This window comes from Cnephaeus nilssonii (genome assembly GCF_951640355.1).
Source record: "Cnephaeus nilssonii genome assembly, chromosome: 8".
Lineage (NCBI taxonomy): Eukaryota > Metazoa > Chordata > Mammalia > Chiroptera > Vespertilionidae > Cnephaeus > Cnephaeus nilssonii.
The window spans coordinates 31,546,109-31,564,301 of record NC_137079.1 but is presented as its reverse complement, the minus strand read 5'-3'; the positions used below and the strand labels follow the sequence as shown (position 1 = coordinate 31,564,301).

The following is an 18,193-nucleotide window of genomic DNA, read 5'->3' as shown; positions in this document are numbered from 1 at the left end:
ATGGCATGCCTGCGGGAGGAACTCTCCACCCTGGGATTTTTCCTTAAAAAAAAAAAAACAATAATAACAAGACCTGCCCTTCCAAGGAGGTTCTGAGGACTAAATACCATTTGAAAATGTTTTATAAATTATAAGGTGCTTTACAAGTATGTTTGTGTAATCAAGTATGCAATTCTATGACTAAACACTGGCACTTTGATTTCGTTGTTTATCTTGTGCAAATTTCTGGCTGCCTTCCCCACTTCAATTACGTCTCGGTATCTTCAATGCACTAGAAAACTTTTAGGGTTCTTCACATCTCATGTACTATTTTTGAGAAAGAAGTTGAAGACTAGACTTAGCCTCACTAAGGAAGAAGACACTATGACAAAAGGAGATGACTTCAGTAGAAAAGTTTTAAAATAGTCTCCATATTGTTCCAAAGAGGCTATAGCTCCCTTTTACACTAAAATCTGAACGAACATCCTTAAATCAATGGCTGACCAGACTCTCCATGGCCCCTTGTTACCTCCTTCACGTCACTGACTCTCACCCAGCTCCCTCTGTGTCAGCCACACAGGTTTACTTTTATCCTGGAACATACTTGCCATCTTCGGCCCCAGGGCCTTTGCATGGCTACTCGTTCCCTTTGCCTATATGGATTCTCCCTCTAAATACATGCAAGACTTGCTTCTTCACTGCCTTGAGGTTGTCACCTTCTCCTTCTCTCCCTTTCCCACTTTATTTTCTAGACCATTTATCACCATCTATTAATACTTCATATTCTGAACACATTTTAAAATTAAGTTTATTTCCTAGGTTTCAAAGGTAGATTTTGAAGACTCAGTACCTTCTGCTTTTTTTTTTTTCTTTTTAGCTTAGAAACCAAACCTCTTTCTTATAGCCTGTACTTTAATATATTCCAAAGGAGTGAAATATTCAAAAAAAGTATTTAGCATGGAACAACTGGCCTCTTTGTAATGAAAAAATAATATGAAAGTGTAACCGTCTGGTTAAATTTGAAAGGTGAAGGGAGATCTAACCCTTTCTGCCTCGGTCCCTCCTGCCCCAAAGCCCAGCCTTCTACCCTCCTCCCAAGCAGCCCTTCAGTGAAGTTCCTGTCGTTTTTGTTTGTTTCTTTTCTCTGGAAAGAACAGATAAAAGGTGGTAAAAGGGAAGAATGACAGGAAACTCACCTGGAGCTGACTCCGTCAGCCTGATGTGTGGGTAACACAGAGCTGCCCAACCAAACGGGACTGCCCCACTCCGACTACAGGGGCCGCTGTGGCGGAGGGCAGGGCGCCCAGCAGCGGCAGGCTTTCGGAGCAGGAGGCACTATGAGTGGAGGGGGCTGCTGCTGGCCAGGAGGCCTCCTCTGCACAGGAGGAGAAGGGGGCTTTCCTGGATAGGTCATGGATGTCTGCAAAAACGACGGGATACACACTTTTACAAAAGGGGTCAGAGCCACCTGCACCTGGTTCTAGGTGCTTCTTAAGAAAACGCAATCCTATTTGGAGGTTAGTAGGGTGATTAAAAAATCAAGCAATTTTGAAACATAAAATATAAAAAGAACCAAGACTGGATTAAATGTGTGTGGATTATTTCTGAGAAAAACCAGAACTAAAAATGTTTACTTTCTGCGGAAAGGCCCAGTTGTGTGCAAGCAGCAGTATGAACCCCATTTTCTTTTTTTTTTCTTTTCTTTTTTAAAATATATTTTTATTGATTTCAGAGAGTCAGGGAGAGGGGAGCGATAGAAACATCAATGATGAAAGAGAATCATTCATCGGCTGCCCCCTGCACGCCTCCCACTGGAGACTGAGCCCGCAGCCCGGGCATGTGCCCTTGACTGTAATCGAACCTGGGACCCTTCAGTCCGCAGGCCGACGCTGTATCCACACAGCCAAGCCAGCTAGGGCATGAACCCCATTTTCAATGTGAGCTCTCTCGTGGGTACAGCTGTGAATGTCTAGGGAATTTGCAAGGAAGAATTCCTATCACATATTAAAGAGGGAGTGTCTTTTTAAAGCAATACTTAAAGGCAAGCCAGAGAAGAATCAGCAGGCACGGGAAAGGGAGACCAATAAACCAGCCCTGGGAAGCTTCTGGAATACCATCACTGCCAACAAAGACTGGGCACAAGGAGAAACACTGAAATCGTGAGGAGGCAAGGCTGCCAACAGCTTAGAGCAGGCTGACACCTAGGAGCTAGGACTCCAGCAAAATCAAACCTATAGTTTCTCAGAGAAGAAAACCGATCCAGAAATGCAGCCTCCTCGAATGCACCCCAAGTCTGTGTAGGGAGGGGGCTCAACGTCTGAATGGTTCCTTCAGAACTTTCCAGCAAGGGCACCCACAGCCCCAGCAGGGACGTCCCATTCTTTGTCTTTGGCCAAGAATGCCTGAAGAGTGGGCACCTAACTAAGGGTTCAGAGTGGCTGCCCAGAAAGCAGCTTGAGTGGGGTGCTGTCCAAGTGGACTATAAAGGCGCCGAGGGGACAGAGGCTTGTTTCAGACTTGCCTGTATCTCCCAGAACATCTACTCCCGTGTTGGTACACAATGAATTCTCAATAAACCGACTGGCTTCAACATCAACCATCTCCCAGCTTTAGGAAATGGCTGCACACCCCCTGACTTCGGAACGTTCCAACTGAACTGCAGGGACCCCGGAGCTGTGAAGATGAATGCTTATCTCCTGGAGTTATTCTAGGAACTTAATTAAATGCTCCATGCCGGGGAAACGTGGATATTTTACTGCTGCGGTTATTTCACTTGGAACTAAGACTACTAATAAACCAGCACTACTGATAAGCTAAACTGCAAATAATGATAAGAAGTAAAACAGAATTAAGGTGAGTCAGTTCTGAGGCATCTTTAACATTTTGATAGGACCCTAAAGACAAAAAGGTCATTAATGAAGGTACAGAAATGTTAAAACTTTAAAAGAAAATGCTCATTGCAAAACTTTGCCAAAATTAGTAAAATTTTAAAGAATTTCTAAAGTCATTCATGTGTATAAGTTTGTCAGGCTTTCCTGTTTAACATATCCACACCATTCATTATAAAAGTTTTAAATTTGTTTACTCAACCAGTTCAAGTCAGTTTCCTAAAACTGACTATACAATAAATTTACACTCCTGGATTTATAGGATCCTAAAGAAGGAAAATATTAGATCTTGCAGTTGTGCAACTAACATATTTTACTAAAGCACAGCTGAATATTTTCAATTGAACTGTGTGTTTTTAAGAAGTCTACTTGGTGAAGTATGGAGGTTTCATCTTACTTCTTTGTAGAGGTTTCACAAATGTATTTGATATATATAAAACTGGAAGAGCATAGATATAGCTTATGGATTTTGTTCCATTTGCATATGAAAAGTGTTATTTTTATGTCACTTTCCTGTTGGAAAACAATTAAAATAAAACCCCTATGTTCATATAAGAATAAAACAGAAGCACAACATGGCCAAAGATCACTTTAGTAATCTTTTTTTTTTAAATGCATCCAGGGTGTGGTATAAGAAACTGGCCACTATTATCTTCCTTTCTAGGAATTTCTGTTGTCTTGTAAGTTCAGAACCCAGTGATGTCCACAGTGTACCAGAATGCTAGTACCTCCATTTCTGATCTGCAAACAAAACCACACTGCTCATCACATTCTAATCCATGCCTTACTGTCCAGAGTTCCTCAAGCATTATTTGCTTCATTTTTAAATTTGGTAAGAACATCCTGTCCTATTTGCAAACTTTTCCCCCTACTTCACCATTTCCCCCCAATCCATCCCTCCACCAACAGGAACAAGGCAAGGGATGCAGGAGGCCCTGCTGGGTGTGAAATGGGCCTGACGGGGCCAGTGGCTGGTGGTGAATCTCACATGATGGGCTTGGGCGTGGCCTCTACAACAGACCCCGGAATTCACAGGCATCAGATGGCCGCTTACTTCAGTCCCTATTTTCAGTGACTTTCCACGACCAGCACTGGACCCCGAAGTCAGCGCTCAATTCCCAGGCCCCCAGCGGAAGGCAAGATTTCACAGAAGGGTTCCGAACCTCTCTCACAGAGGAAGCCTGCTGGGCTTAAATGTGAGGATTCCCCAGAGACCACATCAGGATCTCTATCCTGTCAGCTGTTCGGCCTGACTTGCTAAGTGACCAACAGATAACCTACCGCAAGGATACCCTGAACTTTGCTTTCTTCATAACCTGAAAAGTAGCTTCATCGCTCCATTAATCCCCAATGGAAGGAGAAAGCCTTCCCCTGTTTTGTTGATCCTGTGTGACAGACAGTCTCCAATCCCATGCCTCTTGTCAACAGAGATGCTGGGTAGAGAGAGCACTTGTGCACACTGCTTATAACGGCAGGCACAGGGCCCTGAGGCTGCCATCTGCTAGGAAGGAAGCACTCTCTCCTAGGATGCTGCAGAGACTGACAGCGAATGTAAACAAAACCCTGAGTCACCGCAGGAGCACGAGGCCATGGATGCCCGATTACATTTCTGAAAAACATGGGTAGCTTATGACTTTTTATGTTTGCTTAGGTCTTCTTTATTCTTTTGCATGTGGCGTTATAGTCACATTAGCAGAAAGGTAGCACCTTTGGGAAAAACATTTCTCTTCATATAAAAACTCAATTAAATGTTTTCATTAGGGAAAAAAAAAGGGGGGGGGGAGGCGGACCTGAAAAAAAGGACACTGGTAAAAGAATTCACTCCGCAGAATACCTTGCAACAACTGATGACTGACTTATGGGTTCTTAGGTAAATTCTAAATTGGTTAGTTTTTAAATAAACTCATCATTAAATAGGTTAATGACTCATTTCTTAGGAACCTGTTAATGGACTTATTCATAATGAGGAATACATGGTATACTACTTATAGAGTAAATGCATCTTAAAGACACCTCAAGCAGCAACCGACACACCAAATGACCCCTTAGGTCAGTGGTCGGCAAACCGCGGCTTGCGAGCCACATGAGGCTCTTTGGCCCCTTGAGTGTTCTAACGTCACTTCTTCAAAATACACTCGCCCAGGCCGAAAACCGACTTCTGCGCATGGGCCACGAAGTTTCAATCGCACTGTACGTGCGCGCCCGCACGTGGTATTTTGTGGAAGAGCCACACTCAAGGGGCCAAAGAGCCACATGTGGCTTGCGAGCCGCTGCTTGCTGACCACTGCCTTAGGTAATCAGTGGCCCAGGGTGAGCCAATCTACAAAGAGCAAGAACTTATATTTTCCCAAATAGAGGCCTTTTGATCTGAATTATCCCCAAAATTTTATTTCTTCTCCTTTTTATTTCACAAGCACATGGGAGTGTTTAGCAAAACTTCACTCTTCTGCCTCATCAGTAACACTGCTCACATAGTCATGAGCAGCCCTAGTTCCCTGATTAAAACATGCTCCTGACTTAGGAACACCTCTGCATTCTCTATTTCTGCCCACTAGCATACCTTGTCTATGCATGAAAGAACTTACTGAAATGTTCCAAAGTAAAAAGATGGATACCACTTCCCCAAATACTAAACTGTTCTAGAGGGACCAGGCCATATCCTGGGAGAAAGTTATTCATCAGTACACAAAGACCTACAGAGACAGAGAATTCCCTATTCTTTCTTGATAATATTTACAAACATCTTTACCAACTAATTAAATCAGTGACCTTGGAAAAGACTCCCGACCTCCCCTGGGCTCTGTTTTCACAACCTTAAAAATAAGTTACATTATACCAATGGTTCCCTACCCTTTTCCCTCAAAACGTCCTTGTATTTTTTCCTGGTTGTCACTACACTGTGTGGAAAGAGTTTTAATGTATTTGGTGGTGGTGGTGATGGGGAGGTATCTTATCAAGTATAATACATAATTTGCTTTTCTGAAACAAAAACAGGAGAAGGAATGTAAGTTTTCCACTATGCAGACCACTAGAAGTCCTGGAAGCGAGACAAAAACAAACAAACAAACAAAAAAACCCTGAACAGATGACCAACCAACCACTTGATTGAACCCTAAAATCCCCTGACAATATGAGAGCCCTGAAAGTAATATCAAATCCTAAGCTCTTCAGAGGGGACTTTCCTTCAATGTCCGGTCTTTCTGCTTAACTGTCCCCATTTTACTCCAAACGAATAATGCACAAAGAGAAATTATCACCCAAGTGAAATAAAAAACAAAATGTTATAGGAAAATGCTGGTGAAACAGCATCTTTGTATAAAGCCCAACACTATTCCCTTTGGCTTGAGAATCTTGAGTAAATCACTAGCCCACTTAAAGCTGCAAGTTCCTTATTTTAAAAATTGGGGATCCAAGTGGCCCTATCTATGTCAGAAGGTTTTTGGAGCGTTATGTGATACTATATATATGAAAATGTCTTAACACTATGAAGTAAAGAAAAACACCTTTTGAATTTTAAGCAAATATTCTGATCCAAAGAGGAGAGGGGCTTGCGCTTATCTTTCAATATGGATCAGAATTTAAAAAAATGTTGATCAGAATAATGGTTACATTTTTATCATCTCCAATTTCAATAGCATCCTTTCAAAATCATTCACTGCCCACCAAGTTTTGGTGGTATTGTTAGTTATACTTAGAATTTGGAGGCAAAAGATAAACTGATTTAAGTAACTACTTTTAAATTTGCATAGAAAAAGTACTATGTCACATTCACAAATACAGGCCAAGTTTGAAGATGCATTTGCTTGCTCGTTTTATAAAGTTTCTGGACATGTAGAAGCGATTTTCTGCAAATTTAATATTTTTTCTAGCTCAAAAGAAATCAGAATCCCTAAACTGACTATGTTATCGGGAGCCTAAAAGTTTTAACCAAATTCTATTTCAGCAAAATTCAATGAATTCAGTTCCAATACAATGCAGGGAAGTATATTGTATTACTTGTGCCCACAAAACAATATGCAACATAAACTCTAACTCTCTCTACTCAAAATTTCTTCTGTGCCTTTTATTTTAGTGCAGTTAATACACACTGAGTGGCCAGATTATTATGATCTCTGAACGCATAATAATCTGACCACTCAGTGTATATCCTATATAATAAAAGGCTAATATGCAAATTGTCCCCTTGACCAGGAGTTCGACCAGCAGGCAGGCCGGCCAACCGCCCATGTCCCTTCCCCCTGGCCAGGCTGGCCGGACTCCACCATGCACGAATTCATGCACCAAGCCTCTAATATATATATATATATATATATATATATATATATACACACACACACTGAGTGGCCAGATTATTATGCATTCAGAGATCATAATAATCTGGCCACTCAGTGTAAGTCTCTGTAGCTATCTAGAAAGAAATCGAATAATCAGTAGCAATTATCAATCTCAGCATTTCCTCCGCCTTGAGTGATAACTTCACCAGTTCACAAAAAAACCTACCACTGAACTGTCTATAATAATCTACCATGAATGATTCAAAATAATGATTCACTGCAATCCCTAAGAATACCTTCAAATCAACAAAGTCAACACAGAAAGAATGTTCCCATTTAAATTTGCATAGCTCTGTTTTCACAAAACCTGCCACTGACAAATAGCATGAACTGATTATTACGGAGGTTCGGTTTTTCACATGTTTACTAAAACAACAACATGAAAATGCCTTGCCTGACTTGTATAGAGATACACATTCTGCCTGTCTGTAGTCCAGTCTGCAGAGAAGTCCCCAGTATAGTGGCCTCAGTGAAGGGCTGGCTTTGGGGCAGGGCATAGCTTTGCTTCCCTCGGAGTGTTTCCCCCACTCTACTTGGCAGTGCAGATAAAAGAGTAAAGTTACATTTTCCCTTAAGTTTCTAAGGTGAAATGGGAACACTTGATTCTGTGCTACCCGCCCCCCCCCCCAAAAAAAAAAAAACACAACAAAGAAACCTCTCCACTTGCCAAATCTGATACCAAAAGTTAACTAGCTCTTGTAACTATGCTTCTACAGAAAACGCATTAGTGGGAATTTTAACAGAAAACCCATTATACCTGAGCTGTTACTAAAACTTCTGCAAGTTCTCCTCTTCAGAAAGACATTTCATCTAAATACTAATAGTTCTAAAGGACATAACACATTAACTATCTAATAAAATTCCTTTTGCGGGGGGAGTGGGTCTGTGGAACTACAGAAGAACCAAACACCAGAAGTTTTTCCTAATGTTTGACAACCAAACAAATCAAAACAGTGCAGGGGTGAACATTCTAATTAAATCAACCCCAAAGAGCGAAACTCCAGGGCTGAACAATGGATGATTCAACTACTGAAAGTTTAAGAGTTGCGTCTGCCTTTCACTGCAGCCAGCATGAAGAACCCAAACTGTCAATTTAAATAAATCTATATTCTAATTATACATTTCCATCTTGACACCATTTGACGATATCTCTTAATATGTAAACAAATATATAAAAAGGATAATCAAAAGTATGGTCTTAGTAGTTTCAGGATTACGGCGCTATTTTCCTTAATAGTTATTTTATTATGTAATTTAAGACACGCTTTCCTTACAATTGATAATTATCTATGAAAAAAAAAAGTTAAAAAAAGGGGGAAAAACAATGGTTCCTGGAGACTGAGGTGGAACTAACAATCAAACAGAAAAGGCAAACATGTCTTAAACAGGTATTGATTGGCTCCATTGTCAGACAACTAAGAGTTTTTTGTCTTTTTTTAAGAGAACGCCTATTTACAAAAGCATCTTTCCTGTATATTCTCACAGTTTCAAGGTAACACGTATCAACAGCGTCATTAGATGTTTTAGCACATTTCTTTAGAAGAGCTTAACCATTGTTAATATTTACTATCTCCTGGACCTCCTGGTGGCCCTGTGACACTGAAGGGAGAGGCTTATAATTATCCCATTTTACAGACAGAGAAAGTGAGAAAGAGGGATTAAATGGTTTCCCTCTGGTCACACAAAGACTCATTAAGATCAGCAACTGGAAACCTGGTTTCCTGATTTCTGGTTTAGTGTTCCACATACTATGTATGCTTCCTTCTACAAAGTACTATTTTTGTAAAGGTTTCTCTTTCAATAAAGGAAATAGAACAAGTCATGTGACTTTCATTCACCAAAGCCTCTGTGTTTTCATTGGATCTTAGTGAGACAACTAAGAATAGGGTAGGAGCAGTGCACATTATTATCCTATTATGACAAAGCTAACAAGCAAAAGCAGAAAAACATGCCCAACAGAAAAAATAAGGGGTATTGTTCGTCAAGCAATCTCACTGGCGTTCTGAAAGTGTTCAAGTTCTTTGCTGTAAGACTTCAACAGGCAACACTTTTAAACATACGTCGTGACTGTATTGTTCCTGTGGAAACATTTATCTTGTTCCATGATTCTTTTACCATAGGCTATGCATAAACAGACCCTTTTACTCAAAATTTAAATACAGATGCTTCCAGTGGCAATTCTTACCTAATCTGCCTTGTACACATGGAAAAAACCATTTTAGAATAAAAATCCCACTAAAAACGAACACTAAAATACAATCTATAATCAACACAAAAATATGTAAGAGTTAATTTTTAAAAGTAGTTTTAAAGCATAGCAAATTCAGTAACATACTTCCAACTTCCCCAACAACAACAGGCTAACAGATTGGCTGGATTTTTCTACACACACACGTAAAATACACGGTAAATAACCTCCCCTACTTACAAATGAGATGCAAACTTTAGTTAAATTTTTATTTTCTCTGGACTAATATGTCTACATTATGTACATATATCTCAAGTGTACTAACTTTTAATTGGCTTGAGCATTTAAACCTCACCCCCATTCCCAATTATATTGTAAACAACTATCAAAGATTGCTGGAACCTTAGTCTTGGTCACCACTTATGCAAATACCAAACGCTACCCAGTGACCCCAAATTATTCTGCTTCAGTATAACCAATGCAGTTTTTCCATGCAGAACCCGAGAAGCTCGATGTGGAAACAAAACATATGCCACTTCTGAGAGCCAGAGCAGTGCACGCAGTGACCCAGGAAGTTCTTTTTCTATTTCATCTTCAAAGAAATGCTTTGCAAGTCTCCCTTCTAGAAATTATTCTCTCAAAGGATTAAATTATTAATCTCCTATGAGTTTTTTTTTATTTATGAGCACCCCAAACGAATGTCTACGGGCATACATGAGTTAAATACAAGTGGATGCTCATTCTGAGTTTCTAAATGTTCTCCTGGCTTCACAGACCACAGCTTGCACATTAATTAAGATGACACCCTCCTCTTTCCTATTCTACTGTTCTCTGTGTTCAAATGAGTTTACTAGAAACCCATTTAGCATGTGATCCTTTTTTTAAAAATGTGGTTGGGGCACAATTGATTAATTGCAAATTATCAATTTTGTTTAAAAAGAACCCTTTTCCTTCTTAAAAGCGTGTTTACACCACACAGACTTTGGAAAAACAGCAACCAAAACGATCTCTCATCTTTGTTCAGCCACCATGAAACATACAAACTGCTGTTTTGATTTCAGAATCCTGAATCCTATAGGTTGAAAGGAATTTTATACTGGTGGGAAATCTTAAACAAAACAGGCTAAATAGGGTCTCTAGCTAAACTTATCTCTTGCAGTTTAAAATTTTCCCTAGTCTGAAAAGGGCATTATATCATACATGAATCATGTTTCTGAATGTATCTACTTTATCAAAAAGGCCTCGACTCCTTTCAGGCCTGTAGTCGCAGGCACACTCCAGCTCACTCCTCCTGTTACTACAAGAACCCACTCCTGGGGCCCTCCTGAATCCAGTCCAGGTTTTTACCGCCTACTCCACCAGAAACAGTAAAAGGTGTTATGTTCTCAGACTGTTTTTCTGATTAGAATCAGATTTCAGCAAAATGTACTTTCATGTTCACTGTGGCATATACCCATTTGGGCACACCAAATAAATTTGTGTGTGTGTACATCCCCTCCCGCCCCCAACACTTGATTCTAGTTATACGGTGTGTTTATATGGTCTGTGTCTTGAAAGGTAGCTAATCCTTAACTCCATGACACACCAGCAATTTTTCAGAGGTACCTGTAGTGCCTATCATAACTCCAAGGAAAATGACCTTCAGCTGCGAGTCACCATTTAAGGGAAACATTCTGACAACTTGCAATTGATTTAATTAGATACTGAAGCACCCCATTCCTTATAATTCTGTGACTCTTTTCATCTCTTACTCTATGGTTTTAATAAAAACGTAAATAGCTTTCCCTCTGTTATATTACAATAACAGGGCATTTACCCTACAGCTATAATTTTAAATCCCATGGATAGTATCAAACACATGCTGCATTTAGACAGCATTAAACTGATGTTTACTTTAAGAAAAAAAACAAAAACGGCATATGGATGCCCAAGCCACCTTGATCATCACCTTGTTGTAACCCCTGCAGACTGCTGACCTTAGGCCAGCATCTAGGACAGCATCCACTACTATGTGTTCTGTGGTTCCCACAGTGCCTCTATCTTACTAGCAACCCTGCAGAGAATCAGCTACACAATTAAAAATGAAACCCTTGACCATCCCTCACCCCTTTATTTCTCTCCCCCCCCCCCCACCTCACATCATTCAAAGTTTGAGACGGTGAGAATGCACCACCAGCTGCAAAGCAAGCGGTCTCTCTCTCCTCATGGATATTTGATGAGAATGTGAAGAACAATACGGGGTTTGACCATCCTATCCAATTGTTCTTGAAAAGCCCCATGATGTTGTCTTCTCTCGTTTTCTCTAAAGCACTGATTCTAAATCCTGGCTGCCTATTATCACCTGGGCAACTGAAAACTGCTCCTGCCTCCACTCTGCCCATGGGATGTTTTACTTGAGTGTCTGGCGTGAGGCCCCATAGGCCAATTTCTCAAACCTCCTCAGGTGGGTCTAACCTGGGACAGGGCTCTCAAAAGGATGGTCCCCTAACCTGCAGCAGCAGCACAACCTGGAGACTTTCTTAGAAATGCGAATTCTGGGCCACACCCCGGACCTACTGCATCAGAACCCCTGGGGCTTTACACATGCCCAGCCATCCTGGTTTCAGCAGACTCTCCAGGTGACTCCCAGGTATGCTCAAGTTTGAGAACCACGGCTTTTAAGCTGTGTTTAAGCGGCATTACTATTTCAGCCCCGCAGGAGAAAAGGAATGTCCCCAATGGAAAAGCCCCTATAGTTTATGCGTAAACTGTAAATGGTTAACTGTTCCCTTTAGCGGCCACAAAAATGGATGCTCATTTCCTAAGTGACTTTCGAGCCTGTTTTTATAAACTTTGAGGCTCAGCAAGAATCAGCTGGGGCCCTGCTCCAGGAAAACAAAGAGAAAAATGAAAGGTACAAGCCTGGGAGAAGTCAGAACCTCAGGGCCCTTCCCAGCAGAACTTGCCCACTCTCAGATCAAGAAGATGGGTTTAAGGTGGGGACCTGGAGAGCATGTCCAGTGTTAATAGGTGGGAAGAGGACTGTGTTGGGAAAAAAAAACAAACAAAAAAAAAACACACAAGTACAAATAGTAGTTTCCTGAGTAAAATAGTAGTTTCCTGAGTAGGAAGCTTCACATTCAACTCAAAGATGATTTGACTGTTCTTGGCAAGGTCTTTGGGGAAAGAGGAGGACACAGGAGCCTAAAGTAAAACAAAACAAGAAGCCAGGGCCAATATTTTGGCATTTAGGTCAAGGCACCAAAAAAGGGAAGAGGAGTGAAACCCACCAACGCTCACCCACCCTTCCTCCCACCAGCCATAAGGTGAAAGGCCTCACCTTTCACAATGGTGGCCTCCTTCAGGTGATGGGACAAGAAGTCAATGCTGGCATAGGTGTTGGAGGGCAGCGCTCCAGGGCCTGGACCCCCACACACCCCACCGGTGCTGCTGGCCCCCACAGTGCTGATGAGACCCCCGAGGCTACGGGTCCGGCCCCAGGCGCTCTTGTCGCCTGGCTGCGGATGCGGATGCAGGTGCGGGTGTTGCTGTGGAGACTGCAATAGCCCTGGCTCATCCCTTACATCGATGGCAATGTAGTTGAGGCCATTCTGGAAGCCAGCTGAGGTCTCCCTGCGCATGGGAGAGCCACTGCCCCCGGGGCAGCCAACCAGGCCCCCAGGCTGACTTGGTGTCCATGGCCGCGCCTGCTGGGGGAGTGGTGGCTGCAGCTGGCGAGGGGACGCAGGGGGCTCGTCACCCCCACCAAGGACGCCGCTGCCACTCCCTTCACTGCTTTTCCTGAGAGAGACATTTTCCACGGAGGCCGAGTTGTGGCGCTTCGGGTTGTGAGCAAAGGACGGAGACACGGGAGTCACAGTGGTGGTTGAGGAGAAGGTCTCGGAGCTGTGGCGGCGGCGGCCCCCCTGTGGGTCTGCACGGATGACCTTGGCCCCCCGGTGGGGGTCCGGGGGCTGGCCAGCCTGCAGGAAGGCCTCGACCCCGGACACGTGATCCATGAGACTCAGCCTCTTCATGCCGGACGTGGGGCTGGTCACGCGGGCACCTTCTGGCTTTGGGGGGGCCACGATGGGTTGCGGCGGGGTGGCAGCCACGCCAAAGGCCATCTCGGTGTAGTCACCATTGTCCCCAGTCTCCGAGGACGAAGAGGAGGCAGCACTGGGGCCCTGGGATGTGGGTGCAGGGGGCAGGCGGTACAGCTCCCCTGGAGGGGGTGGCGGAGGTGGCTGCAGCTGCGAACTGGAGGAGGGGGCGGCAGGGCGCGGGGGCAGCGGCGGGTACCCGGAGGAGGCCTCGGGGGACAGGAGGGCATCCAAGGAGCCCACTGGGTCCCCGCTCTGGGTGTCAGCCTTGGGTGACTTGGGGGAACTGAAGTCCAGGTTCATGTAGTCAGAGAGCGGGGAGCGCTGCCGGCTGTCACTGCTCGTGCCCGGGGTGCCAGAGCCCAGGGACGAGGCGGGGCTGCCGGCAGACAGCAGCGAGGAGGACGAGGCCGCCGAAGCCAGCATCGGAGGGGCCGGTGGCGACAAGCGCGCTCCAGCCTCGCCAAAGTCAATGTTGATGTACTCGCCTGGGCTCTTGGGCTCGGGCGGTAGAGGGCACTCGTGCATGCTGGGCAGGGTCTGAAGCCCCTCCAGGGACAGGCGCGTGGGCCTCACCGCCCGGCAGCGCTGGTTCAGGAAGCCCTCTGGGCGGCTGCCGCCACTGCCACTCTGCCTCCCTGCAGAAGGCACTACGGAGTGAGGAGGCTGAGCGTGGCTGCCCCCAGCGACCCCCGCCACCACGCTGCTGGCCTGGTGCGTGGTCCCCACGCTGGCCTGAGGCTCCGGCCTCTCCTCTTCTAGAATGCGCCCCACGGGGGAGCTCATGAGCACGTACTGGTCGTTGTCCCCGTTGCAGGTGTAGGGAGCCTTGTAGGAGCGGGGTAAGGAGCTGTAGCAGTAGCCAGGGACGCTCCTGAGCATCTCTCCAGCGCCGTGCAAGGCTGCGGTGAAGAAGTCCGGTGGGGTTCCCGAGGTGCCCGCGTCGCTGGGGGACATGTTGAGGTAGTCCCCGTTGGGAAGCAGCTTGCCGTCGGTGCCCTCCGTAGGCAGCTTGGAGCCACACCACATGCGCATGTAGCCACTGTCCTCAGGAGAGCTTTCCGCCGGGGAGCTAGCCTTGTAGCTGGCCCTGTTCACCGGAAAGGCCCTGCCCGCCACACTGCTGGGTGCCGGCGCTGCAGGGCCCGCCGGGGGCAGAGCTGCAGCAGCAACCCGTGGGTGCAGGATCTGCTTCGGGGCAGACACGCTGGTGGGGCTCATGGGCATGTAGTCGTCACTCTTGCTGCTGCCACTGCCAGCACCCATGAGGGCCGCTCCGGGGGTCATGGGCATGTAACCATCATCCGTGCCCAGGTTGCTGCTGGAGCTCCTATGGGACCCGATCTCAATGTCACCATAGTCCTCGGGATAAGGGTGATAGGCCACTCTGGGAGAAGACGTGGGGCAGGATGGGCAGAGGCGGCCAGAGCTGCCAGAGAAGGTGGCCCGCATCAGGGTGTATTCATCCAGGGACGCGGAGGAGGGCTGGGGCACCGCCCGCTGCCGGGCAGGTGTGGTCAGGGAGTAAGTCCTCTTCCTCAACCCTCTGTCCAAGTCCTGGGCTCCATCCCCTGAGACTCGACGGTAGGGGCGGCCACAGTGGCTCAGGGGCCTGTCCATGCTCATGTACCCGTATAGCTCGCTCCCGCTCCCATCCTTGGCAGGGGGCGTCTCGGCGATGGACTCAGGCGTGTTGCTCCTGTGGCTGCAGAAGGCTCTCACGTCCCCAGGGCTGGAGCCGTACTCATCCAGGGACATGAAGCCGGGATCGCTGGGGGAGCCAGAGGCTGAAGCACTGCCACTGGAGGGCCGCTGGCCCGCGTGGTGGTGCAGGGGATGCTGCAGGTGCGGGTGCGGGCCCGGAGGCAGCGGGTAGGAGCCCGAGCCATGCCCGCTGCTGGACGACAGGCTGCCTGGGCTGGTGGCTGCTGGGGGCGAGTGCGCCACGGGCATAGACATAGAGCGGCTGTGTTGCAGGGCGCCCCCTGCCGGTGCCAGCATCACCTTGCTCGCGCGGTTGCCGCAGCCGGCGCTCAGGGTGTGTGAGCGGCTCAGAGGTGTACGCACCGGCCCCGGGCTCAACGGGCTCCCGGCCACCGACACCGGCCTGCCGCCCGCCGCCCCGGTTCCGGCCGCCGCGCCGCCGTCGCCCTCGCTGGCCGTGCGCACCCGGCAGGAATTGCACTTGGTGGCCGGCGGGGTGGCAGCCAGGCTGTCGGTGCGCGAGCGGCGCACCAGGCCCGTCTGGCTGGGAGGCAGGTTAACCAGGTGGTGGTGGCGGCGCGCGCCGGGGACGCTGATGGGGTGAGTGGCAGAGGAGCCAGAGGACTGGCTCTTGCTGCGCGGCCGGAACTCGAAGAGCTCCTTGAGCGCCTTCATGGCCTCCAGGATGGTCTCATGGATGTTCTGGGCCACCACCGAGTCGTCAGCCTGCATCCACAGTTCGCCGGGGCCGGTGACAGCCGAGCGGCCCACCTCGATGAAGAAGAAGCTGTCGGAGTGGCCGCAGCGGCGGATGTTCATGAGCTGCAGCGTCACCGACGGCTGCTCGCAGTTCAGCTTCACGAAGCCGATGGTGCGCGCAGACAGGCACAGGCGGTACACGCCTGTCAGGTTCTTGCTCTGGCCCAGGCCCTTGGGCTTCAGGTTCACCTGCCACACCTCGCGGTAGGCGGCCGTGGCGGGCGCCGCCAGCCCGTAGCTGTCATCGGAGCCGGCAGAGCCGCCCAGGGTGCCGGGCAAGGAGGCGCTGCAGGACCCGGCGTGGATCGCGGTGGGGGCTGAGTCGCCGGCACCCGCGCGGCCCTCACTGACCAGGTCGGTGAGCGCGCGGTACCAGCCCTCCTGCTCCTGCTCGTTCTCGGCTGCCACGGCGAAGTACTCGTCCTTGGTGTAGAGGGCGATCAGGTACTTGTGCTTGGCGTCGGCGCGTTTGTTGATGTTCAGGCAGCAGTCCAGCGAGATGACCCGCTTCGGGGCGCCCGCCTTGCTCCGCCACTTCTTCTCGCTCTCGTAGTACTCGAGCCGCGGAGGCTGCGGCGCCGGACCCCCGCCCGCGGTCGCCTCGTCGCTGCTCGCGCCGGGCCCGCGCAGCACGAAAAAGCGCTTGTGGCCGTGCTTCTGCTTGCGCAGGTAGCCGCACTTGCGCACGCTGTGGTTGTTGTTGTTGTTGTTGTTGTTGAGGTTGGGGCCATCGCCGCCCGCCGGCGCCGGGGGCCCGTGCAGCGGCGGGCTCGCCATCCCGGGCACTTCAGGCCGCGATGCCCAGCCCAGTGTAAAGGGGCTCGGGGGGAGCAGAGGGGGCGCAGGCGGGGGCTGCTCCCTCACCCCTGCTCGCCCGCTCGAGCCCACGTCCCTTGGGCCCAGGAGGTGGGGAAGGTTCGGGGAGGCCCGCGGGGGCCGACACCGAGCGGTGGCGCAGCACCCTCCGCGATCCGGAGCCCCAGAGGATGCCCAGCGCCGGCGGTGGCCGCCGCCTGGCCCGGCTGCCCGTGGCCGCTGCCTCCCGGGCTCTCGGGCGGCGCCTGGGGACTCGCTGGCTGGGCGGAGAGTCGGGGTCCCCTAGTCGATGGGGCCGAGCCTAAGGCTCGCGCTGCCGCACTAGTCCCGCCGCCGCACCGCGCTCGGGGTGCCGGGGTGCGCCTGGGCACTCCGGGTCCGCGCTGCTGCCGGGACTGCTGCTGCTGCTGCCGCTGCCGCTGCTGCTGCCAACGGCGACCCGGGCTCTTCGCGGTCCCCGCCGCACTGTGAGTAACACATCGCGCACCGAGTGACTGAACTAAGAAGAGCAAAACAACATGTGACTCGTCGTTACGCAGGCACACACTGCGCGGTCGCCCCGCCCCGCCGCCTGCATTGGCGCCGCGCCTCCCGACGGATGGCACGCGCGACCAATGGGCGTGAGGCGCGGGGGGGTGGACCGCGCGCCCCTGCCCCGCCCCCCTTTCTCCCCGGGCTGCGTTTCCCGCCGTCCCCGCCCTCTCCCGCGGAGGCTGGGGCTGGGGCGGGGTGGGGGCCGGCCCAAACCTCATTAATCAGAGGCTCCTTGTGGATGCAGGCGGAGGAGATGCCACCCAGGGCGGGAAAAGGGGCGCGCAGAAGGGGCGGGGGCCAGCCGCCGCGCAGAGGGTCCTTCCCTCCCGCTTTTACTCAATTAATTGGGCTCGGAACGTCCGCCTGGGAGGGGATCGGAGGAGGAGACACTGCAGGGGACTGGGGCCGGTGACGATCCAGGCCCGATACCGCCCTCGGGTCTGGGCGCAGGGAATGGGATAACACCCCACTTTGGCCCTTCATTGCCCCGCCACCGCCACACTCGCGGCGGGCAAGAAAGGGTAATGAACTTGGCTGCCCTCTCGTAATCCCCTCCCACCAACACCCACTTCGGCGAGCGGATCCTGCGCCCAGGCTCAGGGTGGGCGCGCGCCCGCCCGCCCGCCGCAGCGGGTTTGCGCCTGGGTGGTTCCTTGGTGCCCCGCCGGCGGCTTGTTTACGCTCATCACATTAGTCACCGGTGAGCTCTGGATCGATATCAGCTTCGTGCGCCTTCCTGGAAGGAGAGCCGAGGTGCGGGAGGGGCCGCGGCACCCCCAACTCCCGGCCACACTGGTCGCGGGTGGCTCCCGGGGCCCCACCATCCAGGGGTGCCCTTCCCCCGCACCCGGGTCGAGGGCTTTTTCCCGGGCGTCGCCAGCACCATTCACTTGTCTTGAGAAGTTGAAA

General features: G+C 49.4%; 1 protein-coding gene across 2 annotated transcripts in view; it reads right to left on the bottom strand.

Annotated features, from left to right (window-relative positions):
- Positions 1–17,253, bottom strand: part of IRS2 (insulin receptor substrate 2) — a 29,999-nt gene extending 12,746 nt beyond the window's left edge. The window contains exons 1-2 of one of the 2 annotated variants that reach the window (XM_079778676.1): positions 12,709–17,253; positions 1,176–1,399 (exon numbers count right to left, since the gene is read on the bottom strand). In XM_079778676.1, the coding sequence (XP_079634802.1) occupies positions 1,191–1,399; positions 12,709–16,711 (4,212 nt within the window). In that variant the 5' untranslated portion in view covers positions 16,712–17,253 and the 3' untranslated portion in view covers positions 1,176–1,190. The remainder of the gene's footprint in view (positions 1–1,175; positions 1,400–12,708) is intronic. The other variant, XM_079778677.1, reaches the window with a different exon arrangement.
- Between the last annotated feature and the right edge of the window lie 940 nt (positions 17,254–18,193).